Below are 27,784 nucleotides of genomic sequence, written 5' to 3'. Positions count from 1 at the left end.
TGGAGAAGAATATTTTTATTTTCATGCTTTTTCGTCTCAACAAAGAACAGGTAAACACAGACCACAAGTGAAACTTTAAATATGCAGACAGAAAGGAGCCATTATAGCAAGTTCTGGCCTTTATTCATACTTAAGAACTAAGGAGTCCAATCTTAAAAAAAGGAAAATGTCCCATTCAGCACTTACTCAATTTCCCTAATCAGTGGTATATCTAAAATTCTTAAGTTAGCTCTTAGTTAGCATACTTAGGAAGTATGATCTTGCTTATTGAAACAGGATCTTAATATTTCATTCTCAGAACACTTTAAAACACAAGCTAGTGTTTTTCTTTCAAGGATGTGGAAGGCATTCCTATTCAAATCTGATTCATGGTTTTATAAAGCATGAAGATCATTTTTATTATTTATCTATATGCTGGACTCTAATATTCTTTTTGATGGTGATGTGTTCAATAGAAACTTATATAGAGAAAACTCCTTCCTTTTCAATTTGTAAAGCAAAATTTTGAAAGCAAAATCCTTGAAGTGATAGCAAGACATTTTTATGACATAAGCAGCTATGGCCCTAAGCTGCTAGCACAGGCAAAAATAACTAAGGTACAAACTGTTATTTAGTCTTTAAATAATCAGTCTATGTTTGCTACAAATCCACAAATAAATATATTTTCTTCTGCAATAAAAATTAAGATAGCCTCCAATTCAACAACTTTTGAGGATGTTAATAAAAAGATTAGCTTTCCTCATGAATGTCCAGTGATAAACTGAATCCCAACTTCCCTACCCCAAGGACATAAAAATAATCTAAAGTGCGTAACAAGTTCATATTAAAAATGATTCTTCATATGCTTTTTTACAATACTAAAGCAATCAATATAAAAAGAATGTAAAAGCTTGTTTCATGTTTGAAGATTCAGGTAATCTGCAAGGAATCATAACTTTTAAACTTTTAAATCTAGCACTACTGTATGTGAAAATGCTTGTATCATAAAAAAGCAAACCAATAAAACTCCACATGAAAGATTGCCTAAATATCAGTAATAATACGCTCCATAATCTTTTGTTCTCTAATATTTCAAAGCCATCAATCTTTTTCAGCACTTTTGAGTGAGCAATCAAAATAGTCATTTCCTCACGTTTAAACCTAAATATTTCCTCTCTGAATATTGAGGCACAGATGGGATAGACAATAAGGGTTCTTTTGTCCAACATCCTGAGCCTTCAGATGCGGAAACCATCTACAACAAAATCTCATTATGTCATCATCGATTCACCTTCTTCACCAGTAGCACTTTGAGAAATATGAAGGTCTTCAAGCATCTCAGCCAGACTAATTCGAGGTGCTCCTTCATCATCCGTGTCACTTTCCACAGGAATGGTTGAATCTAAGAAAAAATACAAGGATTTCAAATAAATACAAATAAGGAAATATGCAAATACCTGCCCCCACCACCATTACTATTACTTAACCATATTACATCCACAGTTCTTGTATCATACCTACAGCAGGCATTTAAACATCCATTAAATGACTGAACTGCATAAATATATGAATAAATATCCACTAACGAACGGGTCAACAACTTGGGGGATCATACTAGGATGCAAATGATATCAAATGTGGCAGAGCAAACATTTTAATAAATTTTATTGTTCTGCAAGATTTGGGGTTTTTAAAAAAATAAATGTTTAACTAGAACAGTTGTAAACACACTCAATAAATGTCATTTATGGAATCAAAGTTTAAGATACCAAAACACTCATTCTGGGGGAATACATCAATACACAAAAGATATAATTTGAATACTCTTAAAACACCAACCTCTGTAAATGTTTACATTTTTTCTAATTGCCTCGTCTTCTTCAAGATCTTCAAGGAAATCTTGGTATTGCCTAAAGAAGAAACATTTAAACATTTCACCTTTACCTAGAAATTATGAAGTTATCTTTTCTTCATTTTCAGCACAAGATAAATGTGTTGCAAGTATTAAAATCTTTTAAAAATTTGCAGGTCAAATATGGATGATAAATACTCTGACAGATTTTTAAAAAATCTTTTCTTTCAAAATTACATGACAAAGAAATATACAATTAAATATAAGGTGATGTTAATTTAAATATAATGTGAACACCCCTTCCTATTTTACCCCTTCCCCAAAAAGTCGTATGGCTAAGTTGAAATACATATACTTTTAAGACATTTTTTTGAATCATTCAATACCCTTATCTAGAACACAGTATCTTCATTACTCTTTAAGTTGTTTGAAAAATAGCACATTTGGTATCAATGAACTGCTTTCTTTTTATCCCATCCTAAGTACTCATTTGATATTTGTGATATCCACAAGGTAATTACTCATTGTATTTTGACTTATCAAATGAATTGTTTACAATAACACTGCAACTGTCAAGTCAGAACCCAGGAAATAACTAAATCTGTGTTAAATGTCATTATATCCTCTTATACTGATTCTATTAACACGTTGGTAAGAATCCAAAATTAATATTGAGTGCAAGGAGCAACTGTGTGATGACTATTTCTTTATAATATAAAAACCACAAAGATTTATCATAAGGATTTCAGACACATATTAATTAGTTTTAAAGAAAAGTGGGACCTTTCATCATCTGTATCCATATTTTCTCTATCTTTTGCAAGCTCTTTTAGTTTCCAGTTTCTACGACGCCGACGTTTGGTACGGTCATAGCTCTTCTTGATTAATACCTAAAGTAACAAAACATTTGCAAAGTTACAAAAGTGAGAACTAGGTAACAAGGCCTCAAAACACAAAAAGTTGAAAAATGAAAGGTTATAAGAATGCCAGAAAGTCACCAAACTGATGACAGTGGTTCTTAGGGGAAAAAAAGTAGGGAGGGATCAAAAAGCAATGTCAAGAGAACTTACGAACATTTTTTTCCATGTACTTAATGTTTTATGAGAATGCATTAAGCAATTATTTGTACAACTGTTAAAATTTCCTAACAGAAACTTTCCACTGATTGAAAACTTTTTCTTTATACCAAAAACTTTAGGTTTGTGGTGATTTTTTACCACAAAATTCAGTTTTTACCAAAATTCAGTTTTTAGCTACCATTCACATAAATCATTCTGAAACATTCCAGACACTTTTTCTTCCCTTTTATTCCTAATAAGCATTTATATAACTATGTATCTCTCTCACAACTGTATGTCCTAGAACAGATTACTAAATTGTGGAATGAATAAATAATTTTATACAATACAAAATCCTGTAAGACCATCTTCATCTCCTCTTAGGACCTTGTTAGAAATACTTACTTAGACTTAACACTAAACCAGATTTCTATTTCCTAATTTATTAATTAATAAAAGCATAACTGGGTGGTGAGGAGTCCTTCATACACCATGACTTCATTTTTGCCCACAGAGATTAATGTTTATTTTAAAAGATTAAGCATGCAGAAGATAGGGTCTTTCACATTTCACATTCACTGTTGTACATGATTTCTAGAAACTCATTTAAAGTTTAACAGGTTTCTTTTCAAAAGTCAGATTCTTTCTCTAAGACTTGCTACTGTGAAAATCATTTTCAACCGCAATTATATTCAAACAGGAAAAATGGTTTAACTCTAAATGCCTTCTTACCTGAACAATACATGAAATAAGCTGAGCCTAAAAGAATGAACCTGAATAAATTCTAAAGATCATCAATTTTCACAGCAAATTTATTTTTTCTCTACAGATAGTATCAAGCATTTTGACAAAATATGAAAATCTGATTATAAGAGCAACAAAAAAACTAATAAAATTTTGGAGTTTCCCCACTAAGAAAAATGGTTTAAAATGAAGGCTTCTGCTATTATACCTTAACTGCAATTTCAGAAGAAACCTCTAAATTGATTTGATATTTTCAAAAATGTGAACTAGTGCATCTGACCCGTAATAGTTACATTAATCCTCTTAAACACAGGAAACAAGTGAACATCCAAAGCCTTACCACATCTGGGACTCTCTCTGAGTTCATTTTGTTGACGTGCTCATCATTTAAGTTACAGTTTGCCAAATCAAACCTGAAATAAAAACAATAAAACACTTAGTGGTAAAAACATTTCCTTTCCATGTAACTTTTTATTTTATGGATGATCACCTAAAAGTTCCTCCCAAGATCAAACATTTAATGTACTTTCACACTTTACAAGTTTCGCAGTTTTACTATACAGTGAACATGCTTCTACAGATTCTAGTAAAGATAATAAGGCGCTCTGTCTCTTGAGTTTCACAGATCCATTATTGTTCACCTTACCAGATACTTGGAAAGAAGCAAAATACACTTATTTATCAGTGTAACATTAGGATTCAGTGAGATGGTTCCATTTCATTTATAACAAAACGACCCAAAAAACCCTCATTCTCTAGTAAAAGGAACTGAAACCCTAAGAGCAAAAGTAATGTTTAAGACATGCTGACAAGCTCTGCATCGAATGGACTGTTCTAAGCCTGTAAAGACCCCTTACACGGCTGCCGTATTTTAAAAGAAAATGTTTCAGCAGCGACACATACATAATAAAATCTACCTACTTCCCCAAAAAGTTGTAAATATCATCTAACCATACAACGTCACGGTTCAATTACTTAAAATCTTGGAACGAATAACGCTTTAAGATGATGGCCAAAATACAGTATAACTAAGGGTTTCTGTCCAAACCACAGTTTTAGTTATCAATAATAAAATGAGCTATACAGCTCCTAAGAACTCTTAAATCCTTTTTGGAATACACAACTTCAGTATTTTAGATAGGTTTATTGGCTCCAGAAGAAAATGTGCAATGCTACTTGTAAGTTTAAAATACTATAGAATAATACAAACCCCAACACCAGGTCTCCAGGATTCAGCAGATGTCCCAAATGAGTGCGACAAAAATACTGTTTATCTGTATTCATTTCAGATGTTTTCTGTACCCAGACTTCCCCAAGGGTATGCTTAACAGGAAAGAAAATGCACTCTTCAACAATCTAAGTATAACTCAAAAAGCATTTCATAGAAAACTTAAATACAATTTTGATTTTGGTTTTTCTAATTTTCATTTTAAAGACAGGAATTGTTTTATTATTCAGATCTCTGAAACACTGTCAAAATTAACAAATTACTTCATTATGAATATAGGAAAAAAGATTCACAAGGAATTCATAAAATACTTTTAAGGTTTTATTCAAGCTTTTATAAAACATTAACAATGTCACCTAAAAACAGACATATGTAGAGTTTTCAGAAGAAATGTTTTCACAGGGAGACGGGCCTATAAAGACTAAGCAGAAAGAATAACTGAAACGTAGAGTCTTAAACCCTGAAACATCCTAAGCAACCCCTTGTGTTTTACACATTAGGTTCAAAAATCAGGGTTCAAACAAAACTAATAATCCCAGTGGCCCCACTACTACTAGAGAACCCTAATCTTTATTAAATGAATTTTTTGGATGTCTATCATTTTGAGGAGTAACACTTTTTTAAAACTATTTGTTGCAGAAATAACACCTCCCGTTTGAAATTTTAAAGAGTTATAGATAGAATTAAGGCATCTCAGAGATGAAAAGAAGAGGTAAAGGGAGTAACTGAAATAAAAGGTTTCAGATGTAGGAAAGAATTGGGGGGGGGGGGTGGCTTACCAGTAAGAGACTAAATCCTATGTAACAGGATCCACTTTCTAGCTATTATTTATAAGAGACTTATGAACCTGTTCTAGCTAAATGCGTATTTTGAAAACAAAGAAAATATAATATCTGGATATATATATGCCTAAGGGGAAGTGGTATTCTTCTACAGTTTTTATAAATGATAAGTTTGCTCTTAACTATATTATTAAACTTTTTATTTTAAATAAAAATGTGAAAAGGAATCTGTCTCCCATTTCCACCCATTTTCCCAAATTATTTTCCACCAATATTCCCAGAAGTTATTTTTGTCAAGTCACAATATTACCTCAACAGAAATAAGCACCATTGGTATACAGTATGGGGGTCTCCAAATACTAATTCACAATAAAAAAATATCGGACTTATCTCCTTGAAGAAATACCTGATTTCAGATATGGGTAAGAACTACACACTGTGATTCTGGAACACTTAAACACCGTGGTGGTGTGCCAAGAAGTCAGGATGCTTTCAAAGACCAGGAAAGTCATGTAAGAGGACACAGGAATAGACCTATAATTATTAATGAAATTAAATCAATAATTAATAGCCTTTCTAAAACAGAAAGCACCAGTCCCAGGTGGATTCACTGGTGAATTCTACCAAACATTTAAGGAAGAAATTATACCCATTCTCTACAATATCTTCCACAAGACAGAAGCAGAGAGAATACTTCCTAACACATTTAAAGGCCAACATTACTCTAATACCAAAACTAGACAAAGACATTACCAGGAAAGCAAACTAGACCAAATGTCCCTCATGAACAAGATGCAAAAATCCTCAACAAAATACAGAAGAATTCTACACCATGACCAAGTGGGATTTACCCCATGTATGCAAGGCTGGTTCAACATCTGAAAATCAATTAGTGTAAAAAAAAAGAAGAAAAAAGACAATTAATGTAATCCGTCAATCACACCAACAAGCTAAAAAAGATAAATCATATGATAGTATCAATAAATACAGAAAAAGCATTTAACAAAATAATCCAACACTCCATTCATGTTAAGAAATCTCAGTAAAGTAGGAATAGAGGGGAACTTCCTCAACTTGATAAGGAATACATACAAAAAACTTACAGCTATTATTATACTGAATGGTGAGAAACTTGAAACTCGCCCACTAAGATAAGGTACAAGGCAAGGATATCCCCTCTCACCACTACTTTTCAATATCATACTAGAAACTCTAGCTAATGCAAAAGAGAAAAAAGGAAATGAGAGATATATAGGTTGGGAAGGAAAAAATAAAATTCTCGTTTGCAGATTGTTGAAGCATAAAATCTGAATGGACAAATAAACTCTCAGAACTAATACAGCAAGATTACGAGATACAAGGATACGAGGTTAGAAACGAAAGTCAATCGCTTTCCTATATACTATCATGAACAAGCAGAATTTAAAATTAAAAACACAATACCATTTACATTAATACTCAAAATAATGAAATAGGTATAAATCTAACAAAAAATGTATAAGATATGAAAAATAAACTACAAAACTATGATGAACAAAATCAAAACAGAACTAAATAAAGGAAGAGAAATTCCATGTTCATGGATAGAAAGACTCAAGATGTTAAGTTCTGCCCAATTTGAACAACAGATTCAATGCAACCCCAATCAAAATCCCATTTATAGTTATCAACAAACTGATTTTAAAGTTTATATGGCGAGGCATAAGATACAGAATACCCAGTACAATTTTGAAGTTCAAGAACGAAATTGTAGGACTGACACTACTCCATGTCAAGACATAATGTAAAGTGAGAGTAATCAAGACAGTATGATGGTATTGATGAAAAAAACAAACAGATCAAAAGAACAGATCAGAGAGCCCAGAAATAGACCCATATAAACAGTCAACATATCTTTGACAAAGGAGTAAATGCAATACAATGGAGTGAAGATAGACTCTTTTCAGCTAATGGTGCTGGAACAACTGGACATCCACATGCAAAAAAAAAAAAAAAAAATCCACCTAGACACAAACCTTACACCCTTCACAAAAATTAACTCAAAATGGGTCATAAACCCAGGTGTAAAACATGTAACCATAAAATTTCTAGAAGATAACAAGAGAAAACCTAGCTAACACTGGGTGTGGCAATGACTTTTTAGTCATGATACAACACTGAAGTCACAATTCATGAAAGAAATAATTGATAAGCTGAACTTCATTAAAATTAAAACTTCTACTCTGCAAAAGACAATGTCAAGAGAATAAGAAGATAAACCACAGACTAGGAGAAAATATTTGCAAAAAAAAACACTGATAAAGGACTAGTATTCAAAATATACAAATAACTCTTAAAACAACAATAAGAAAACAAACAACCCGATAAAAAACTAAGCCAAAGACATTAACAGACACATCATCAAAGAAGATATACAGATGGCAAATAAGCATACAAAAAAGATGTTCCAAGTCATGTATTACCAGGGAGATGCAAATTAAAATGATAATGAGATACCACTACACACCTACTGGAATGTCCAATATCCTGAACACTGATGACACCAAAAATGCCGGTGAGGACGTGGAGCAACAGGAACTCTTATACGTTACTGGGAAGAATGCAAAATGGTACTGCCACTTTGGAAGACTGTTTGGTGGCTTCTTACAAAACTAAACATACTCTGACCAAATGATCCAACAAACATGCTCTTTGATATTTACCCAAAGGAGCTGAAAACTTATGTCCATACAAAATCCTGCACAAAGATTTTATAGCAACTTTATTCATAACGGCCAAAACTTACAAATAACCAAGATGTCCTTCAGTAGATGAATGGATAAACTGTGGTACATCCAGACATGAAATACTATTTGGCACAAAAAAAAAGAGAGAGAGCTATCAAGCTATGAAAAGACATGGAGGAAACTTAAATACGTATTACTAAGTGAAAGAAGCCAATCTGAAAAGACTATGATTCCTACTATATGACATTCTGGAAAACTCAAAACTATAGACAGTAAAGAGATTAGTGATTGCCAGATGTTAGGAGGTAGAAAGGAATGAACAGGCAGAGCACAGAGGAGTTTTAGGGCAGTGAAAATACCCTGTATGATACTGTAACAATAAATACACTTCATTATACATTGGTGAAAACCCATAGAATGTACAATATCAACAGTGAAATGTAATGTAAGCTACGGAATGGGTGGTTATAATTTGTCAATGCAGATTTACCAATAGTAACAAACGTACCACTCTGGGGGGGGGGGGAGTGGGGGGGGAGATAGCCATAAGGCAGGAGGCGATACATGTGTGAAGACAGGGGATAATCTCTTACTGCCTCTTAATTTTGCTATGAAACTAAAACTGCTCTGAAGAAGTAAAAGTCGCTAAAATAATTTTTTTAAAACGCATACAAACTATTATGAAGGAGTTTCCACTGGCTAAATTTGGGGCAACCTGGATGGAAGGAGAGAGGGAGCGAGTGAGGGAGGGGGAGAGGGGGAGAGGGGGAGGGGGAGGGGGAGGGGAGGGGGAGGGGGAAAGAGGCTAGCTACTAACAAAAGGAAAAAAATCGTATTACAATGGAGATCTGGCTATCAATGAACAGCCAAACATGACTTGTATCTTGATATACCATAAAAAGTACACAGCATCACCTCTCAAATGTTCTGGCCAAAAATAGTTAATCTAAATTTAAGCAAGCCTCAAGATCCACTTTCCAATTTAAAGGAACTACAAGAGATTAAGTAGCAAGTTAACTGACATCATGAGGTAACAATAAGATCCATCCACAAGATAAATGCCCTAGTTGCCTTGCAAAGTTGATCTCATGGGGGGAAAAAAAAAACAACGCAAGGAGGGGACTATTATTAAATAAAAGATATAATATTCACATTCAATGTATGGTTCCCAACTGGATGCTAGTCTGAACAACCCATAACAGGCACTTTGGGACAATAAGGAAATTTGAATACAAAGGATAATGTTTATATGTAGGATAACACTTTGATTATATAGAAAATGTTCCCATGTTTTAGAGATACATACTGATGTATTCAGTACTTAGTGATAATACAGCTTATAATTCAGAATGTTTGAAAAAATTTTTAAAGTCATAAAGGTTAACGTATCATTTTGTCGTCCTGTACAAAAGTAAAGCTAGAAAATGCTTTTTCATAATAAATATTTTTATAAATGCTTCCAACATTAAAGAGAAAAAATTAACTTACCAGATAGTGTATGTCTGCTAATTTTCACAATAACCACATTAAAAGCAAACAACATACAAACATGGAATGCATTTTCAACCTAATGTGGTGCTAGCTTTATTTGAAACCACATTTTGGAATTACCAACAAATTTAAAAAACAAAAATACAAGAAGGTGGGGACCAAAAAAATAAGTTGGGGGAGAACAAAAGGTGAGTAGGATGAAACTCACCTTTTTTGATATCATCCCAGCACCTGCACCACGTTTTAGATCTCGGACTATGCTGCAGTCCATCACAATAAACTCCTCTAGCTGTTTGGGATGGCACAAACTACTGAAAGGGTGACTCCAGAAAGTGCTCCCATCAATATCTGCAACTAAGAATAAACAGAGAACATTAAAGCACAAAAGAAATTAAGTAGTTTAAAATCCAACAAATGTTATAACTAGGAAGAAGTTGCTATATACGAACTGGGAAGCATTAGGTCAGCAGGAACCACAGGGGCAACTCACTCTCTGCACTTATAATTTATTCCTATAAATCAGCCCAAACGTCTCATAACACATGAGAATATCTGGTGTCAAATGTATCTTAAGCGGTTACTACAATCAGAACACCACAGAGCTAAGTGCCTTTAATATAAGGTCAGATCTAATCAGTTGTATAGTTGTTTCACATGCTGGCATTTTATTTTAGAAATATTATCAGTCATTGTAGTTGCTTAGTCGATGGGAAATAAAGTTCTACCTGACAGATGCTCATCCCCATATTGTAAAAAAGACCTTTGACTGATAAATTCTAATTGACAAAGATAATGAATGACTTTTTGGAAAATATCAAAATAAACTCAGGTTTTTTAAGAGAAAACTTACATTACAGGAAATAGAAAGAGAAAAAAATCAAGAAGTAGAAGATGCAAAAAGTACTGAGACATCTACCATTGATGTCTTCTTTAAATACTTACCTTGTAGGGTATTTGGATCTATGAGATGGATGGCGCTGGTTACGCGAATACACACACAAATCTGGTTCATATTTCCCAGGCTTTGTGCCAGTTTTGGAGACAGACAAACAACATTATCCTAGGCATAAGAACTAGCATTTAGAATGAAGCAAATCCTAAATAACAGTCTCCATAAACATTCATCAATGTAAACCTGATCCAAGTGCATTTGCCAAACCAAAATATTAAATTTTTAATTCTATGTGTCAACAGAGTCCTAAAGAATCGGACATTTAGAGAAACAGAAAATAAGCTATACCTTCTTAAGTTGGGGTTATTTGTCTTAACGAAAATGCTTTAAAATTTTTTTCCAGATCCTATTCACCAAGCTACGTATTAAGTTTATTTCAATTGTATTGAAGTGTGACTGCTTACCACTCTATGTTAATACAGTGTACATTCTAAGCAAAGCATTAAACATCAGGAGTGATTTTCCAAATCTACTTATGACTTCTTTCCATCTCCATAAAAAAAAAAAAAAAAAAAAAATTTTCAGAGGAGCCACATTTCTCTTTCATAGTAGTTACATATAACAATATATAATCAAAAATTTAATGCGCCAAAAAGCACAGATTTATGTGCACACTGAGAAATTAGACCAGCAATGTGGTTACCGTTTTTAAACTGCATTAAAATACAAAGAATTTGTGCTATATTTTAAGCTGTATCTATTCACAATTGTAGGCTCCTCCACTGAAGGAACATTCTGTGCATCCCTAATAGCACCTAGTCCAATCTTTTCTTTATAACTTAGTAAGAATCTCTAAAGATTAATGAAAACACTCCTTTACATTGTGTTTTCATGCAGTTACTTGTATGAATCACTGAAAGCATTTAATACACAAGGCCTTAAATATGCCTTCAAACCTAGATTTGTATTTCCCAGACTGTGTACCAGGAAAATGTTCACCATTTTAAACCAGGGGTTTGCAAAATATAGCCTTCAGGCCAAATTTGGCCCACAGCCCACTTTTGTAAATGAAGTTTTGCTGGAACATAGCTTCCGCCATTCATTTACTTATTATCTATGGCTACTATGTGCAACAGCCTCAGAGCCAAGTAGTTACAAAAGAGACCATATGCCCTGAAAGCAGAAAATATTTCCTACCTGGCCCTTTACAGAAAAAGTTTGCTGACCTTGTTTTAAGCCATCATTTCATCCCTGGTACTGTGCTACATCATAAAATAGTGATGACAGCTTTAAAGCTTAAGAGTCACAGACCTAGGCACAAATCCTAGCCTCGGTCATCTAACCTCCCCAAGCTTCAATTTCCTCATGTTCAAAATGACAGGATGATTTACCCTCATTATTATAAGACATAAAGAGGTGAAATATACTCAAGTACTTACATATTAACTTATACAGAATGCTCACAATAAATTATGGCACTTATCATTAGTGATTTAAATATCAACATACATGTGTTCCTCTATAGCAGAGACCTCCATCCCTGACACACAGCCTTCTCTAGAGCAGTTCCTCAATATCTATTTGTGAATTTTAATCCATTTACGTTTTTGAAGCAGGGTTTTACCTTAGTGTAATTAAATGAATTGATAACCTACATTTTAAGTGTTATTCAAATTATGTTTTTAAATCACAGAAATGACTCTATGGTCCCATTTCCACAATACTGTTTATTTTCATCATGCCAAAATCCAGTTTCATATTTCAAAGTGGTTCAATATTTATGTTTATGCTATTTCTTGTATTCAGTTTCACAGAATTGTCATGTGTCCACTAGAATTAAATTTTAAGAAATATGGACATTAAAAAAAAAATTGCAACAGGCCTTTTACACTAGTATAACAAAATAAAAAGGTATGCCAATTTATACCTTTAAGCGTGATTACTTTTTAACATAGTTTTAACATGGTTGAATGTGTTAAAATCATTTAAGAAGAAAGTTATTCTAAATTTTTAACCAACCTCAAAAGGAAACCAGGAACTATTAATTACATGTAAACCAGTTAATTATGTGCACTCTTTCATAGACAGAGATTAATTAAATAAGAAAAAGTACCTTGCATACTGGAACAATTTCCAAAGAAAATGTGCTTTTGTAGTTGTATGTGTTACTATGGATATCCTGAGAGATCAGTCTCTGTGAGGCTTTGTATCTATTAAAAGAAAAAGTTAATAATAATAAAAACACAAAGGCCTTACTTGTATAGTCTCGGAATATCAGTTTTCATCAAATCAAATCATCACTGAAGGTCTAAAACAGTTTCCTGATATCTGCTACGCTGAAGCCAAATTTCATCCATTTACATTTCAAAACCTTCACCAACCTGACTGCATCCTATTTTCAACTTTATCTACTAAAAACCTCCAAAACATGTTCTCGGCTCAGGCCAATCTAGTCTATATACGGTATTCATTAAAAGCTACACTAATACCCACAAGTCTGTTCATATTAATCTCATTTTCAGTACAATCTCTACCTTTATTTTCCCATTTTTAGAAGCATAAATCCTTTCTCCTCCAAGAAGCTTCTCCCCAGAGCCCTCTACCTCATCTTTTTTCTTATTTAAAAACAATTAATGGTTCAGCACTACAATGCTTATTATCGTGGAATGAGGTCTAGATCCGCAAAGCAAGTCTTACATGCTCTTTGGCTAATACTTTCCTTAAAATGGCTAATCCAATATGTTACTAACTGTAAATATTCTTACTCTAATTTTAAATATTTAACATAAGAGATGTTGTCTCAGCCTGAAGAACGGATGTGACCTACATCTATTCTCAGCACCTTGGACTCAATCCCATTTAGGTTTAGAACATACCTACAAGGAACTGTACACTGAAGAAATTCTACCATCTTCTGAGCATGCTGCTTTGAAGAATAATAGAAATCCAGACCATCTTTAAAAAAAAAAAAAGCCACATGAAAATAGTTCTGCAAAACAAGATTTTCCTTTACTAACATGACTTCCATAACAAATTAAATTTGTATTAAAAATCAAGTTAGTAAAAAATATACTGTAGCCACAACAATTACGGATATCATATCACTTGACACTTATATGACAAAAGGATAGACAAACTAGACAAATGCTAACAAAAGAAAACAAGATTCACAATTTTAATTTCATACAAAATAAAATTCAAGGTCAAGAGGGGAGAGAAAAACACTAAACAGAACACAGAAGATGTTTTATGTCATAAATGGAATCATCTACCAAGACAATAGTAATATACCCAATAACATAGCGCTGAGATGCAGCAAACTAAAACTATTAAAGAGAAGAAACTAACAAACGTTAACATATGCACAATCATTGTGGAGGACTAATATAAGATTATCAAAATCAAACTGACCAAAAAAGAAAGGATACAAAGAACTTTAATAACCAACTATCAACTCAATTTATCTTTTTTAAATATATTACATAGTGTGTTCACCACCTACAGTCAGTTAATCAAGGTTAATTTATTTGAGATTACGGAACAGTCTCAAAAAAGAATACATATTTTTAAAAATTCACAGAACATTCACAAAATAATCATGTATGAAGGTTTTTTAAAAAAACCAATAAATTCCAAATGGTAGAAAACAGACAGCATCTGATCGCAATGCAGTAGCAATAAAAACCAGCAACAAAGGGATAACTAAAAGCAAAACTACCTGCTAAGAAATGTTTAGCTATTCTTCCAAACCACAATTGGAAACTAAAATAACTTAGAATAGACAAAACAATTTGAAGATGAACAAAGTTGTTGGGAACATTACACTTCCCAACTTCAAAACTCGGTAATTTTAGTTTAAGTAATCAAGACAGTGTGGTGCTGGCATAAGGACAGATGTATAGATCTATGGAACAGACTTGAGAATCCAGAAATAAACCCTTCCATTTATAGATCTTTCACAGGCAATTCGTATAGATTCAAGGCAATTCATTTGGGAAAGGATAGTCTTTTCCCTGGGAAAGCAGGATATCCACATGTAAAAAGATGAATTTAGACCCTTCTTTCATACCATGCACAAAAATTAACTCAAAGGGTTATTAACTCAAAGCCTAAATTTACGAGTTAAAACTATAAAACATTTGAAAGAAACATAAAAGAAAATCTTCATTAGTCAAGAGTTCTTAAACATGACACCAAACGCACAGCAGATAAAACAAAATGGGCAAATTAGACTTCAAAATTTAAAACTTTCCCATTTCGAAATACACCCTTAAGTACAGGCATCACACTTCCTGATTTCAAAATATACTACAAAGCTACAGTAATCAAAACAGTATGTTACCGACATAAAGACAGTCCTACGGACCAATGGAACAGAATAGAGCCCAGAAAGCAATCCGCAGATATACCATCAACTGATCATAAAACACGGGAGCCAAGAATACACAGTGGCGAAAAGACAGTCTCTTCAACAAACAGTGTTGGGAAAACTGGCTATCCATACGCAAAAAGAGTAAAAAGGACCCTTGTCTTATTACACTATATACAATAATCAACTCAATTCACATTAAGACTTGAAACTATAAAACTCCTAGAAGAAAACATAGGGGAAAAGCTTCATAACATGAGTCTTGGCAATGACTTCATGGATACGACACCAAAAGCACAGGCAACGAAGACAAAAAATAAACAATTAGGACTACATCAAACTAAGAAACTCTTGCAGAGCAAAAGAAACAATCAACACACTGAAAAGGTAACCTACAGAATGAGAGAATATATGCAAACTATGTATCTGATAAAGTGTTAATTTCTAAAATGTATTAGTAACTCCTACTACTCAATAGCAAAAAAACTAGTAACACAATTAAAACATGAGCAGAGGAATGTATAGACATAAGACATAAAATGGCTAACAAGTATATAAAAAGTGCTCAACATTACTATCATGGAAATGCAAATCAAAACCATGAGATATTTAAAAAACAATGATATAAAACTATCATTGTTTACAGATAATCATTTACCTAGAAAATCAAGAGTATCAACTGTAAACTTTCAGATAGATCAATACATAAAATCAATAGCTTTCCAATATATTAGCAATAATCAATTAGAAAATGTAGTGAAAAAAACTGCCTGCTATCCACAATAACAAATAGTATTAGAACAGCCCAAAACACCAACAAGAAAATTCAAAATCTTTATGAGGAAAAGTAAAATGTCACTGATGTAAAGAACTGAGTAAACACGATTACGTGTTAAGCATGGTTCTAAATGCTTTACAAATTATTTAATTCTGACAATAATTCTATCAAGTAGATGTTATTATCCTCTCTATTTTATTGATGGAAAAATAGGCTCAGAGAAGTTAAATAACATGCCTAAGGTCACACAGCAAAAAACTGGTGGGACAGAGATTCAAACCCACAAAAGCTGTTTCCAGAATCCATGATCTTACTATCAACCAGATTTGCAAAAAAAATTAGTAAGAGGTACATATTATGAAGTATAACTGACATACTTTGGTAGAAGCAGTGAAGCGAAACAAACCAGAAGTGAGGTGAGCCATGTGTATAAAGGAAATTAGCATGTATAAGAATAAGGAGATTTTTCAAATCATTGGGGAAAGGATGGACTATTTGGAGGATAGGTATTGTGACAATGCAAGTTAACCTCCTGAAAAATTAACAGGTAAGATTAAAGATCAAAAGTAAAATATAAACTGTAATTTAATTTTTAAAAACTAATCTTGGGAGTATAGAAAACTTTCCTCTGTAAGACACCAAAGTCATAAGCCATAGGTATGTAAGTAAAGAATGAAAAATTAAAATTAAAATTGACAAAAGACGTGACATTGCAAGAAAAGTATCTGCTCTCTCAGGCTCATACTTAGGGTTTCCAGGCGGAATTCCCACCCATTCTCACGAATTTCTTTCGCTTTCCCAAATCCCGAGAAAAGTTGGTCTGGAAATCGGGAAAATTGGCTCCTTGAACCCAGGTGGTTAGTGGTATCAGCCGTCAATTTGTGGAAACAACTGATCGTGGAGAACAGAAAACAGTTTATATCTCGGGATTCGGGAACGGGAGAGAGAAAAAAATTCCTAAGAACGGGCCGCAATTCCCGCCTGGAAACCCTACTCATACTCAAACACAGGCTGACAAATGCATCCTCACTTTATGTATACATACACACACATAATGATATTGATATCCTGAATAACAGACAATAAATGAGAAAAAATAGATACATGGAGAACAGACAATTCACATTAGAGATCAACATAAATCGCTAATACACATATGAAAATGTTAATTCTCACTAGCAATTAAGAAAATGCAAATTAAAGCAAGATGACATTATTTTCTCCATTAGAACAGCAAAAATTAGAAAGGTCAATGCAATCTTATGCAGTGTTAGCAAGTGTTTGGAAAAATGGAAACTTTTACATGTGATGGTACTGTATGTAAACTAGCACTATTTTGGAAGACAATCTAGCAGCACATATAAAAATTTAACATTTGCATACCCTTATCTAGTAATTTCAATTATTGAACTCAATTCCACAGAAAAACTCAAATATGCACAAAAATAAGGATATTTATTTCACTACTGTTTGCTGCAGCAAAAAGTGAGACATCTTGTAAGCCAACTAATAGGAAGTAACAAATTAAATATACATTGATTAATGAATACACATAGTGGCTAAAAATAATGAAATAGGATTATATGCAATGACATGGAAAGGTTTTCAAATATATGACATACCATGTTAAGTCACAGAATATTGCAGAATGATCCCACATGAGGAAAACCAATGTTGTCACAATTTACATACAGAGTACATATTGTACTATACGTATCTTGTTTTGAGGGGCTACCTCCAGGAATAACAAGTGGATCAAAGGGACAGAGATGACCTTTATTCATATATACTTCTATGTTTGAATTTTTACCATTATTATGATTTCAAAAACAAAGTTACAAATACACAATCAAACAAAACATTCATTTAAATCAAACCAAGAACCACTATGGGCAAAAAACAAATTAATTCCTCTGGATTAATAAAAAGGGTTGTTAAACTTACAACCTTTTTGGTTTTAAAAGTGACTGCAAAAGCATGCCCCAGAATTTACCCAAGTCTTTTGGTACAAAAACAATTGTGTGTGAGGATATTTCTGTCATGGTGATGAACAATATGTGTTTTGCTTCCTTAGCTGGAATATTTGGATCTCCTTATTCCCAAAAGAGTTACTCAAAACAAAGTTACTCAGAACAAAGGTGTATTTTTTCCTGGTGGCTAGCCACAAATAGCAGGGCACTATGTTAAACAGGCAGCAAGGGACGTTACCCACAATAAGTACTCACTAAACTGTGTTTCACCAATTTAGACTGTTAACCTTATGTCTACTAGTAAAGCACTCAGGTCAGATACAAAACTTAAAAGATTTCCTTCAGGTGACATAACTGATACTCCTTTTCCCTCCATTTAAAGACCACACTTCTAAACACTTTTCTCCAGACATACAAGACAAATAACAAAAAGATCAGTAAGTAACAGTGGAACTCAGTTTTAAAATAAGGAGTGTAATATAAAAATTTGGTGATTCCTTCAAGAACAACTATTTCTAAATGTACATTTTAGAGACTAGGAAAATAATGTACATGTCCACCAGTCACAAGCACCATCTAAAAATATTAACTTTTACCAAGAGATTTAAGGGTTTGCTAAAGACTGTAATATTTATGTTTTCATTAATTAAAGAAACATTCATCCATCATCTAGTATGTATAAGTAGGCTACATCAACAGTAAGTGCTGAGATAGAACATGCTCTAAGAAACCATTATAAAATTATGCAAGTATTTATAAATTCTATCTTAAAGAAATATAATTCTATCATTTGTATATCAGTGCTTATTACTACTGAGTTTAGACTTCTGATTTAATGTATCCATCACAAAGCCTCTAGGCATATGAAAAACAAAAATATTACAAAAGAACTTACAGATCTCAAAAAGAATTTTCTTTCAATCAGAAACTTATCTCTGCATAAACAAGTTTTTGACAAATTTTCTATTACAGCACTTTATATTCTATTAATGTAGCTACTGGTTTACTCACCTGATAGCTACTTAATGTAAACTTAAATTAAAATAGAAAATAATTAAAAATTCAGTTTCAAATAGTCAAGACACATATGGCTAGTGGCCATCATACTGGACAGTGCAGATAAAGAACTAAAATTTTTTTTCTTCCTAACAGAAAATTCTTTTGGGTAGTACTATTATCAGTAAAGATAAAAGATTCCTTAGGTTAGTTGAAATAAAATTCTGACATTTCAAATGCTTTTAAATTTTAACTCACCATGAATCTCTTTGATACGAAGTGTATTCTGATGCATTCCATATTTCAAAATTAACTGTTCCAGATAGTAGAAAGTTTTTTTGTGTAAAGTCTAAACATAAATGTATTGTTAGGTTAATAGATGAAATGCAAAAAAAAAAAAGGCACTCTATAGATATAGAACACTGATTTTTAAAACGAAAACAATCTTTAAAGATTAAAATGTAATAATGATCTATTTCTAAAGATGAATGCTCCAGGGACCTAGGGCATCCCTGGTGCATGAAGATGAAGAATTTACAAAAAGGGGGGAAAGAAGGTTTTACTAGCTATGTATAACTGACAAAGATGAAATACAAAATGGAGGATTCACTCATCTTTCTCATTACCTTTTGCCTGACTTGAACCACAGCCTTCCAGAAATCCTTAGCTTCTACTCTGTGACAATCTCCACACATTTGGGGCTGAACAACATAATCCACCAAAAACACTTGCTGAAGGATAGCGCCATTCATCACCTGATAAAGGAAACAATCACACTCCTTCATTCTTTCCTTCTGTTTAATAATTAGAATGTTTCTTAAAAGAAGACACTTACATACGTAACTTAAAATCTTTTACCATGACTGCTTTGAGGACATGAACAATAAATCAGTTAAAATCATAAATTACACCATTTCGAGAAAAATATATTAGCTTGATTCAAGGATTTATTTCACATTTACCTTTAGTTGAAGTGGTTTGCAGAATTTTTATATCTATATATACTTCTGTGTTTGTATGTATAGAATTCATTCTTAGAAGAAAAAAATAAAACAAAGAAACTCTCAAAAAAGAAAATATTCCTTAATTTAATTGTTCCCAAACATAGCCAATCATCAGAAATCACCTGAGAAACTTTTTAAACATACTCATACATATTCCTGGGTCTCACATCCAGTTGAATCCAGTTTGATTCAATTACTGTGAATCATGATAATCAGCTAAGTTTGAGAAGCACTGCCTTAGCTCATGTTTTTACTTCTTTTTCCTAATAAAAAAAACTGAAAAGATTGTCTTAGCCCACTAATCATGAGCAATGGCTGTTCTTACTAGTGACCTGATCATCTGGGCAAAAGAAAACAAAGGGTTAAATTTAAGAGTGTATTCAAGTCCTTTTATGCTGTTTAAGTCATAAAATAACCTACCAATAGCCCATCATTTTCACTATCTACACTTAACCATGTTGAGAAAATTATACACAGCTTACCTCTTTCTGAATAGTCAGTTTAACTTTAAGTCTCTTAGAATGGGGCTCAGTCCAAACAAAGCCTGCATCTACAAGCCGTACCTTCAATAAAACAAACAAAAAGAAACATGAGTTCCCATATGAGAAAAAAGATGAAAGAACAATTCATTAATAATTTCGTAAGATGCTTAAGGAATCTGTGATTAGCATCACTACCCAACATAACCAGTAAAAAATAATTTATCATCAAAGGCATGGCAACAAAAACATCAAATGAAAGGATAATCTAATGTCCGTATTAATGTAACTGGTATAATTCAAGCAAAAATCAAAAGATTTGCATGGGAAAAAATCCTTTTCCGTAAAAAAATAAGTATGTCCATGGAAATTACACTTTTTATAAGAAAGCAAAGACATGATTTCTATTAGAAATCCTCGTGAACAAATGTTTCTACTTGGATTATTCTCTCTGTATTAGTATATGGCTTAAAAACAAAAATGAAGAACATTCATTAGAGAGCATCTCATGCACTGAATACTGACTCCACTGCTAAATCAGCAGATTCAGCAGAGGCCAAAAACAGTTTGCTGTACGTGAGCAATAGAATGTAGCTCAATATGGCTAAAATGGGTGTTTTGAGGAAGAAAGTAGGAGAAACAGAAGGCAGAATGTTTCAATATCTGGGGCAGGAGGTATAGGTGACCTGAACTGAGAGGTGCTAAAAATAACAGAAGCAGAAAGATCCAAGAGCTATTTAAGAGATAAAATGTACTGAACTTAATAACTGGTATAGGGAGGAAATGAACAGATTCTAGAATGATGTTCAAATATCTAGCTTGGGTATCTAAATAATACTATTTTTCTGACACAAAAACAAATTTGATACGGAGAAGATGATGCATTTGGATTCAGACATTTGAGTTTAAGAGGATTTATCTATGAGATATCCGAGTGAAGCTGTTCAGTGGATAATGAGATATCTACTTGGCCTGGAGCTCTATGGAGAAATCAGAGCTGTAACAGACGTGGAAGATGGCAGAGGGCAGATGATAATTTAATCAAGTCCTGTCTGGTGAGAGCTAGACTAGCTACTGTCGATGCAGCACTCCAGAGTAAAACTCTCCTCACACGACTGGCTCCCTGCTAAATCAAACCCTAGTAGTCAACAAGCCACACCAGCTACAGAGGGGGACAGGCAGCTTCTATTCCCTGTCTCCATCTGCAGGGTCAAGAGGAAGTCCCATGGGCACTGACTGCCTTTCCCCTGGCCTCCAACCTCCATCTGCAGGAATGGAAGAGGACCCTCAACATCTACTCCATTCCCTAACACGGCCTCACCACACTATCTGTCCTCAAACAACCAGGACTTATCAACTTTACTGGCCCTTTATCCTTCCTTACCACAGGCCCAGACACCTCAGTCACCCCTCATCTCCCTCCCTCCAAACTCCATGTGGTTCCACATATTACCTGTTCTGTCCCATCTAACACTCCTCCCCAAATCCTGAAACCCTTTTACTGTGCCCTCTGAACTTAACATTGACTAACAACAAAACCTCTGAAATCCTCAATCTCTTTGCTGAACATTCCCTTCACCATCTAGATCTCCTGAATATACACTGCTCCCCCTACAGCTAATTAAAGTAATGAATGCTATTTTTCTCATTTTCTTCCTCACAGCAACAGGAGCCAGACAGGTGTCCTCTTTGCTCTTAAATTGCTCATTCCAAACCATTCTGCCTGCCTCCTCCTTAAATATACCCAGCTTTGAATCTGAAGTCTTCAGACTACGCCATCCACCTCTCTTTTTCTTAGAGTCATCTGTGAATCCTTGGGTCACCTGCTCTCATTCCTCAAAGATCTTAGTCCTGGCTCACTGTCACTCTTTTCAACAATATTAATACTTAATGATTTCAATATCCTCATAAATGATCCTCAAAATATGCCAGCCTCTCCATTCTTTGAGTTCCTTACCCCCCCCAAGATCCTGTCCCCCTTTTATTACTAACTGAAACCCCTTCAAAATCTCAAATCTAAACACCCTACTCCCTCCCTATCACCTTTCTTTCCAGCTCATTCTCTCCAGTTCCTGAACACCAAAAACCCTTTAATCTACTGCAACCTACGATCTAATTCATCCTACCTTTTCATTATCCTTCATACCTACTCATCTACTCACCTCCATCCTAACCCTGCTTAATTTTAAGATCAGTATCACTCCCATGCACATACGCAATTCCCTTGGTCCCTCTCTCATGTCACCTTAGTCACTTGGCTAAATCAATCTTGGTTAAATCCAACGCTCTGCCTGCTCTATGCCTTACCTAGGCAGGTGACTGGGCTAGAGAAATATTAACTTTTACACCAACCTAATAAATACACACCGTGTTAGTCTTTAAGTTTACGACAGTAACTCTTAGGCACTGCCCAGCAACCATACATCATTCTGATACATTCTCCCACTCTCCTAGAGACCTATTTCATACCTTCCCCTTTCTCCTCAAACATCTAATAACAGTTCTATGAATTTATCAATGTGGAGATCCTTAATGACTTTTCCTCATAGCTACTGCCCAGGCTTCTGTTTTCTCAATTGAAAAAAGGAATCAGATTTTCCAGAAGCTCCCAAATACCAACACCTTCTCTTCTGTTACCACAGATGTACTGTTCATGCTCCTATCAAGACCAACCTCTAGAATGCCCCAATAGAGAACAGAGATCTTTGTTTTGTTCCATGAAATGTGCCAGGCTCCCAAAATGGGCGTGGTGAAGAGTAAGTGCCAAATGTTTATTGGATGAAAAAGTATTCTACTAGTATGCTATATCCTATCTTTTTTCCACTCCTTAAGGACACCCCCTAGCCAATTATTGTCTCTTTGCAGTTTTACATATTTTCCCCTCTGTACTTTATCATTTGTACAGCATACATATTTGTACCAGCTTACAAATAGTACTTTCATCTCATACACATACATTAGTGAATCCTACTGACTAGCTTCAAAATCGATCTAGACTCTGTCCACTTCACACCACCTCCACTATTGATCCAAATACCATCATTTCTCATGATTATTACAATTGCTTCCTTCCTAAAGGTCCCCACTTCCACCCCCCTCAAATCACAGCAGCCAGAGGGATCCTGATAAACTGTAAATCATTCATCTCATTACTCTGCCCTCTGCCCTCTACACGTATTACACTCAGAGCGAAAGTCCTTATAAGGCCTGACCTACTCTGACTTTCCATGACTTCTCTGGCTTCATCCCCAACTATTTTCCCCCCTCCCCACTCCACTCTAAACATACAGGTATGCTCCAGCCTCTGGCCTCTACACTTGTTTTCTCTATCCATGATGCTTATTTCCAAATTTGTACACATCTCTTCCCTTACTGCCTTTAATACTTACTCCAATGTCACCTTATTGGTGAGGCCTCCCCTAACCACTGTATTTTAAATCGCAACCCTTCCCTGTGAAGCTCTTATCACCCTTCCTTGTTTGTCCCACCACAAAATTTATACCTTTTAATATACCTACTTATTTTGTTCATTGCCTACCCCACACCCTCCCCTCCAACTAGAATAAAAATTCTCTAAGGCAGGGATTTTTGTCTCTCTCAGTCACTGCCATATCCCCAACACCAAAAGCAGGTTGGCAGAGTTGACACATAAACGTCTGCTGAATGACCTGATGAATTATTAAGGCTCACCAGACATTTGACAAAAGCAAAAAGACCAAGTTACACACAAAAAACTGACTCCAGACCAAAAAAAAAAGACAGACAGACAAATCAGGAAATAAAAGGGAAAAAAAACTTCAAGCTATTAACAAACCAGAAAAATTCAAGAACAGCCTGCATCAAGAACACCAAAGACTCTCAACTTAAAAATATTACAGACATTTATGCACTGACTTTAAGTAACAGGCAGAAATATTTCCTTTTCAGAGCAGTAATGAAAACATAAAAAAACTGAATACCATAGCCCTTATACCCTTCTAAATTAAGTTTAGCGATAGTTTTATATTTTCAAAAAAAATAACTGAACATAAGAGATTCTCAATAAATGACAAAAATAATCTCAATATTTTAAAGCAAAAAAAATTTTTCATTTTCACGAAAAAAGGAACATATATAACTTTAAAAATGAAAATAGCATTTGTAGTACAGTGCTTACCAACAGTAACATTTAATAGCTAATTTTTAAAAAATTATTCATACAAGGATTTTCCAAAAAGGGGAGATTAAAAAAAAATACACGTACAAAAGTAATTTTAGCTATTTGACCTACCTTACTCAGAGGAGCTTTGATTTTTTTCAAACACAAAGCAAGAAGTTCCCTGGATTCTAATGCACATTGTATCCAAGTTGCTGGTGGCTGGAAATATCTGAGAGAAAAGATAATATACTGAAACTCAGCAGCTCTCAAGGAGAAACAAAATTTTCCACCTTAATTTCCATGCAGATATAACACTGATTATTAACCAGATATAATAATTATCCACGGTTGACCTGAAGTACTCAACCCAAATATATTTTAATAATACTAGAAAACTTTTAACTAGACCAGTAGTTTTAGTTAAAAGGTAAAATTGTGGGTATCTGAGAAAGCCAAGCTGAAATAACCTATTAAAGAGATCTCCAAGCGCCAGCCAGAATTTCAATGAGGATGGCAAAATTACCTAAAGTTCCTTGAAACTATGCTCTGAAAAACAAGTAAAAAATCATCTCAAAATGGCATTAAAATGGTTTATAATGTACATCTATAATGCTCGAGAACTGTTTATTTCTCACACACAAAAAAAGATAAATTAGTACCTCATACTATGTATCAACAACAATAGTTCCGACTATTCATCTATTTCAAGTCTTTCCAAATTTTAATTGTAAAACGCAAGTTTTAAAATCTTACATAAAACCTAGTGACTAAATTAAAACTTAAATCCGTTGTGCACGTGCTTTAAGTTTTTTAGTCCAGGCAACCCAGGACTTAGAACATTGGCTAGCATATATAGTGTAAGTGCTCAATAAATGTTTGTTAAACACATACCGTGTTTCCCCGAAAATAAGACCTAGCTGGACAATCAGCTCTAATGCATCTTTTGGAGCAAAAATTAATATAAGATCCAGTCTTATTTTAGTATAAGACCGGGTCCAATATAATATAAGACCCAACCGGGTCTTATATTACATAAGACCTGGTATAATATAATGTAATATAATATAATATAATATAATATAATATAATATAATATAATATAATGTAATATAATACCGGGTCTTGTATTAATTTTTGCTCCAAAAGATGCATTAGAGCTGATTGGCTGGCTAGGTCTTATTTTTGGGGAAACAGGGTACTTCTTCTAAATGTGTTCCTTTATGTATCTAATAAAGCCCCTTTGCTTTGATGATAAAATTATGGCTTAGAGAGGTTAACTGGCCAAGAGTTTCAAAAAGCTAGTTTGTGAGGAACCCAAGACACCAACATACATAAAAATTAAATCTCAATTACACGCACTTTATTTATATATCCTGGTAATCTCAGCACATTCTGGTGCACTCCTACATGTAAATCTCAACTTTAAGTAGGATAAATAGTATCGCACCATACCTTTGGCATTGTTTGCAGAAAGATATAGAGACCTGCTTCGGAATGCCTTGGCTGATGTCTACTTTACTTCGCAAACAGGCCACACAAATATTGGCAGGATTCGGACTAATTGGGACACCACACTCACAGCACAAGCTTAAATAAATAAAACAAATTTTTCCATTAGATTTCATAAATGCACAGGTTAAATTTAAAAACTATCAAACAAACAAAAGCCTTCAAGTTGGACCATAATATCTGCCCTCTTTTAAAAACTGACTTAGAGCAATCTTCAAAGGTGCAGTAGATAAAGAACAGCCTTGGAACACTGAGGTAAAAAAAACAAGGATGGCCACAATTCCGAAAATCCTCAAAATATAGCTAATTTCTAAAGGGACTAGAAAGTCTAAATTATTTCTAACAGTAATCTTTAAACAGCTTTATAACCTAAAAGCAATTTTTTTAAATCCTCACTGGGACTAATAAAAAGGAAACATTTACCTAGAGCAAACAAAATTTTAAAGGACTGAACAAGTATCATGTAATGATTCAGCATAACTGATGGGAGTCTCATGATCCAAGGCACACTAGGGGCAGAAAATGTTTAAAAATCACTGATACTGCCCAAAAGAATGCTCTATAACATGTGATGTGCAATGTGGTAGCCACCATATTGCACATGTGATTATTGCAAACTTGAAATGCGGCCAGAACAACTAAGGAATTGAATATTTAATTTTATTTCACTTTTATTACCTTATAGGTAAATAGTTACATGTGCCTAACTGCTACTGTTCCTATTGGTCAGTGCCAATCTAGAAAAATGTATGCTGACTGTATTAACACTCACAGCAAACATGTACTACAACAAATTTTCCAAGTAAAAATGAATTTGATTTTTCTCAGGAAATAGACTTTTCTTTTTTCACTTCAGACAAAAAATTCCCCTCAAACAAAGTGTTCCCCAAAGTTAGACGGCAAGTTTCAAAGAATCACTTTAACATCTTTAAACGTAAGGAGATGGGGGAAAAGGGACGCGTGACTCACATGTGTCCAGGGGTGCGGTCGGTGGATTCTGTCATATACTCCATTGTTCTATAAACCCTGGTTTTAAAATGAGAATAGTGTGATTTAAGTTATTTGTCTATTTACCTCTTCATACAAGTCTTCCTTCTGCCTCTCTGAATAAGGCAGCTAAGCCTCATAAAGAAGCAAGAAAAACCAATTATATTTGGTAACTTTGGAAGAAGTAATTTCTTTAACAATCAAAACCAAGCACATTCCGGAGTTTTCTGCAAGACCCTCCGGCCATTAAACTCAGCCGCCGAGGTCAGGCGTCCCCGGCGGTCCCAGGGCAGAGTCACGCGGGCCCGGGTCGCTCCGGACACCCCCCACCCTCACCCCAGCGGCGGCCATGCCTCGGAATGTCGCTGCAGGAGTCCCCGGACGGTATCACCGCGCCCGTGGGCCACCCACCGGGACCTCGCTTCCCGCGAATGAGTCCTCACACGGGTTTCGGGCCGGCGGCGGACACGGAGCGCGCACGCGGCCACAGGCCGGCCTAAGCCCGGGGAGCCCACCCAACTCTCTTCAGCTACCCCGCGCGACAGCAGCCCGGGTCTCGGTCCCCAGAACCTACTTCGTACCTCTGGGCAGAGCCCAGGTTTCCTGAAACACTGCAACAAAACCAACCGTTGCCGCCGTCTGAGCGGCCACCACAGCCGGCTCTAATACGATGAATATCTCGCGAGAGAAGAGCTCCAAATCTCGCGGGCCGAGAGACGAGAGTTAAAGGGGCGGGAGGGGCGGAGAAAGGGGCGGGCACAGGCGAGCAGTGCCGGCGCCAGTCGGGGTGGGGCGAGAGGAT

The 27,784-nt window shown here is 34.6% G+C and overlaps 1 protein-coding gene across 2 annotated transcripts; it reads right to left on the bottom strand.

Annotated features, from left to right (window-relative positions):
* Positions 1 to 27,711, bottom strand: NMD3 (NMD3 ribosome export adaptor). Of its 2 annotated transcripts, none has more exons than XM_019731931.2 (16): positions 27,564 to 27,711; positions 26,965 to 27,021; positions 25,939 to 26,073; positions 24,619 to 24,715; positions 20,352 to 20,432; positions 19,492 to 19,620; positions 19,124 to 19,214; positions 13,629 to 13,707; positions 12,866 to 12,962; positions 10,803 to 10,920; positions 10,069 to 10,214; positions 4,844 to 4,956; positions 3,974 to 4,046; positions 2,615 to 2,721; positions 1,819 to 1,889; positions 1 to 1,381 (listed from the first exon to the last, which is right to left on the bottom strand). In XM_019731931.2, the coding sequence occupies exons 2-16, from the start codon at positions 27,006 to 27,008 to the stop codon at positions 1,251 to 1,253; spliced, it is 1,512 nt and encodes a 503-aa protein (XP_019587490.1). In that variant the 5' UTR covers positions 27,009 to 27,021; positions 27,564 to 27,711; the 3' UTR covers positions 1 to 1,250. The 2 variants fall into 2 exon arrangements, with proteins under 2 accessions (XP_019587490.1, XP_019587491.1); XM_019731932.2 differs by having other exon boundaries at positions 27,557 to 27,688.
* Between the last annotated feature and the right edge of the window lie 73 nt (positions 27,712 to 27,784).

The sequence above is a fragment of the Rhinolophus sinicus genome, linkage group LG01 (assembly GCF_036562045.2).
Source record: "Rhinolophus sinicus isolate RSC01 linkage group LG01, ASM3656204v1, whole genome shotgun sequence".
Lineage (NCBI taxonomy): Eukaryota > Metazoa > Chordata > Mammalia > Chiroptera > Rhinolophidae > Rhinolophus > Rhinolophus sinicus.
The sequence above is the reverse complement of the archived record's forward strand: the minus strand, read 5'-3'. Positions and strand labels throughout refer to the sequence as shown.

Coding starts and splice junctions, on each gene's coding strand:
- NMD3 (XM_019731931.2), bottom strand. CDS start 27,008: ATGGAGTATATGACAGAATCCACCGACCGCACCCCTGGACACAT. Junction 19,215..19,491: donor TGGTTCAAGTCAGGCAAAAG/GTAATGAGAAAG, acceptor ATTTATGTTTAG/ACTTTACACAAAAAAACTTT. Junction 4,047..4,843: donor CCTGGAGACCTGGTGTTGGG/GTTTGTATTATT, acceptor TTTTTATTTCAG/GTTTGATTTGGCAAACTGTA.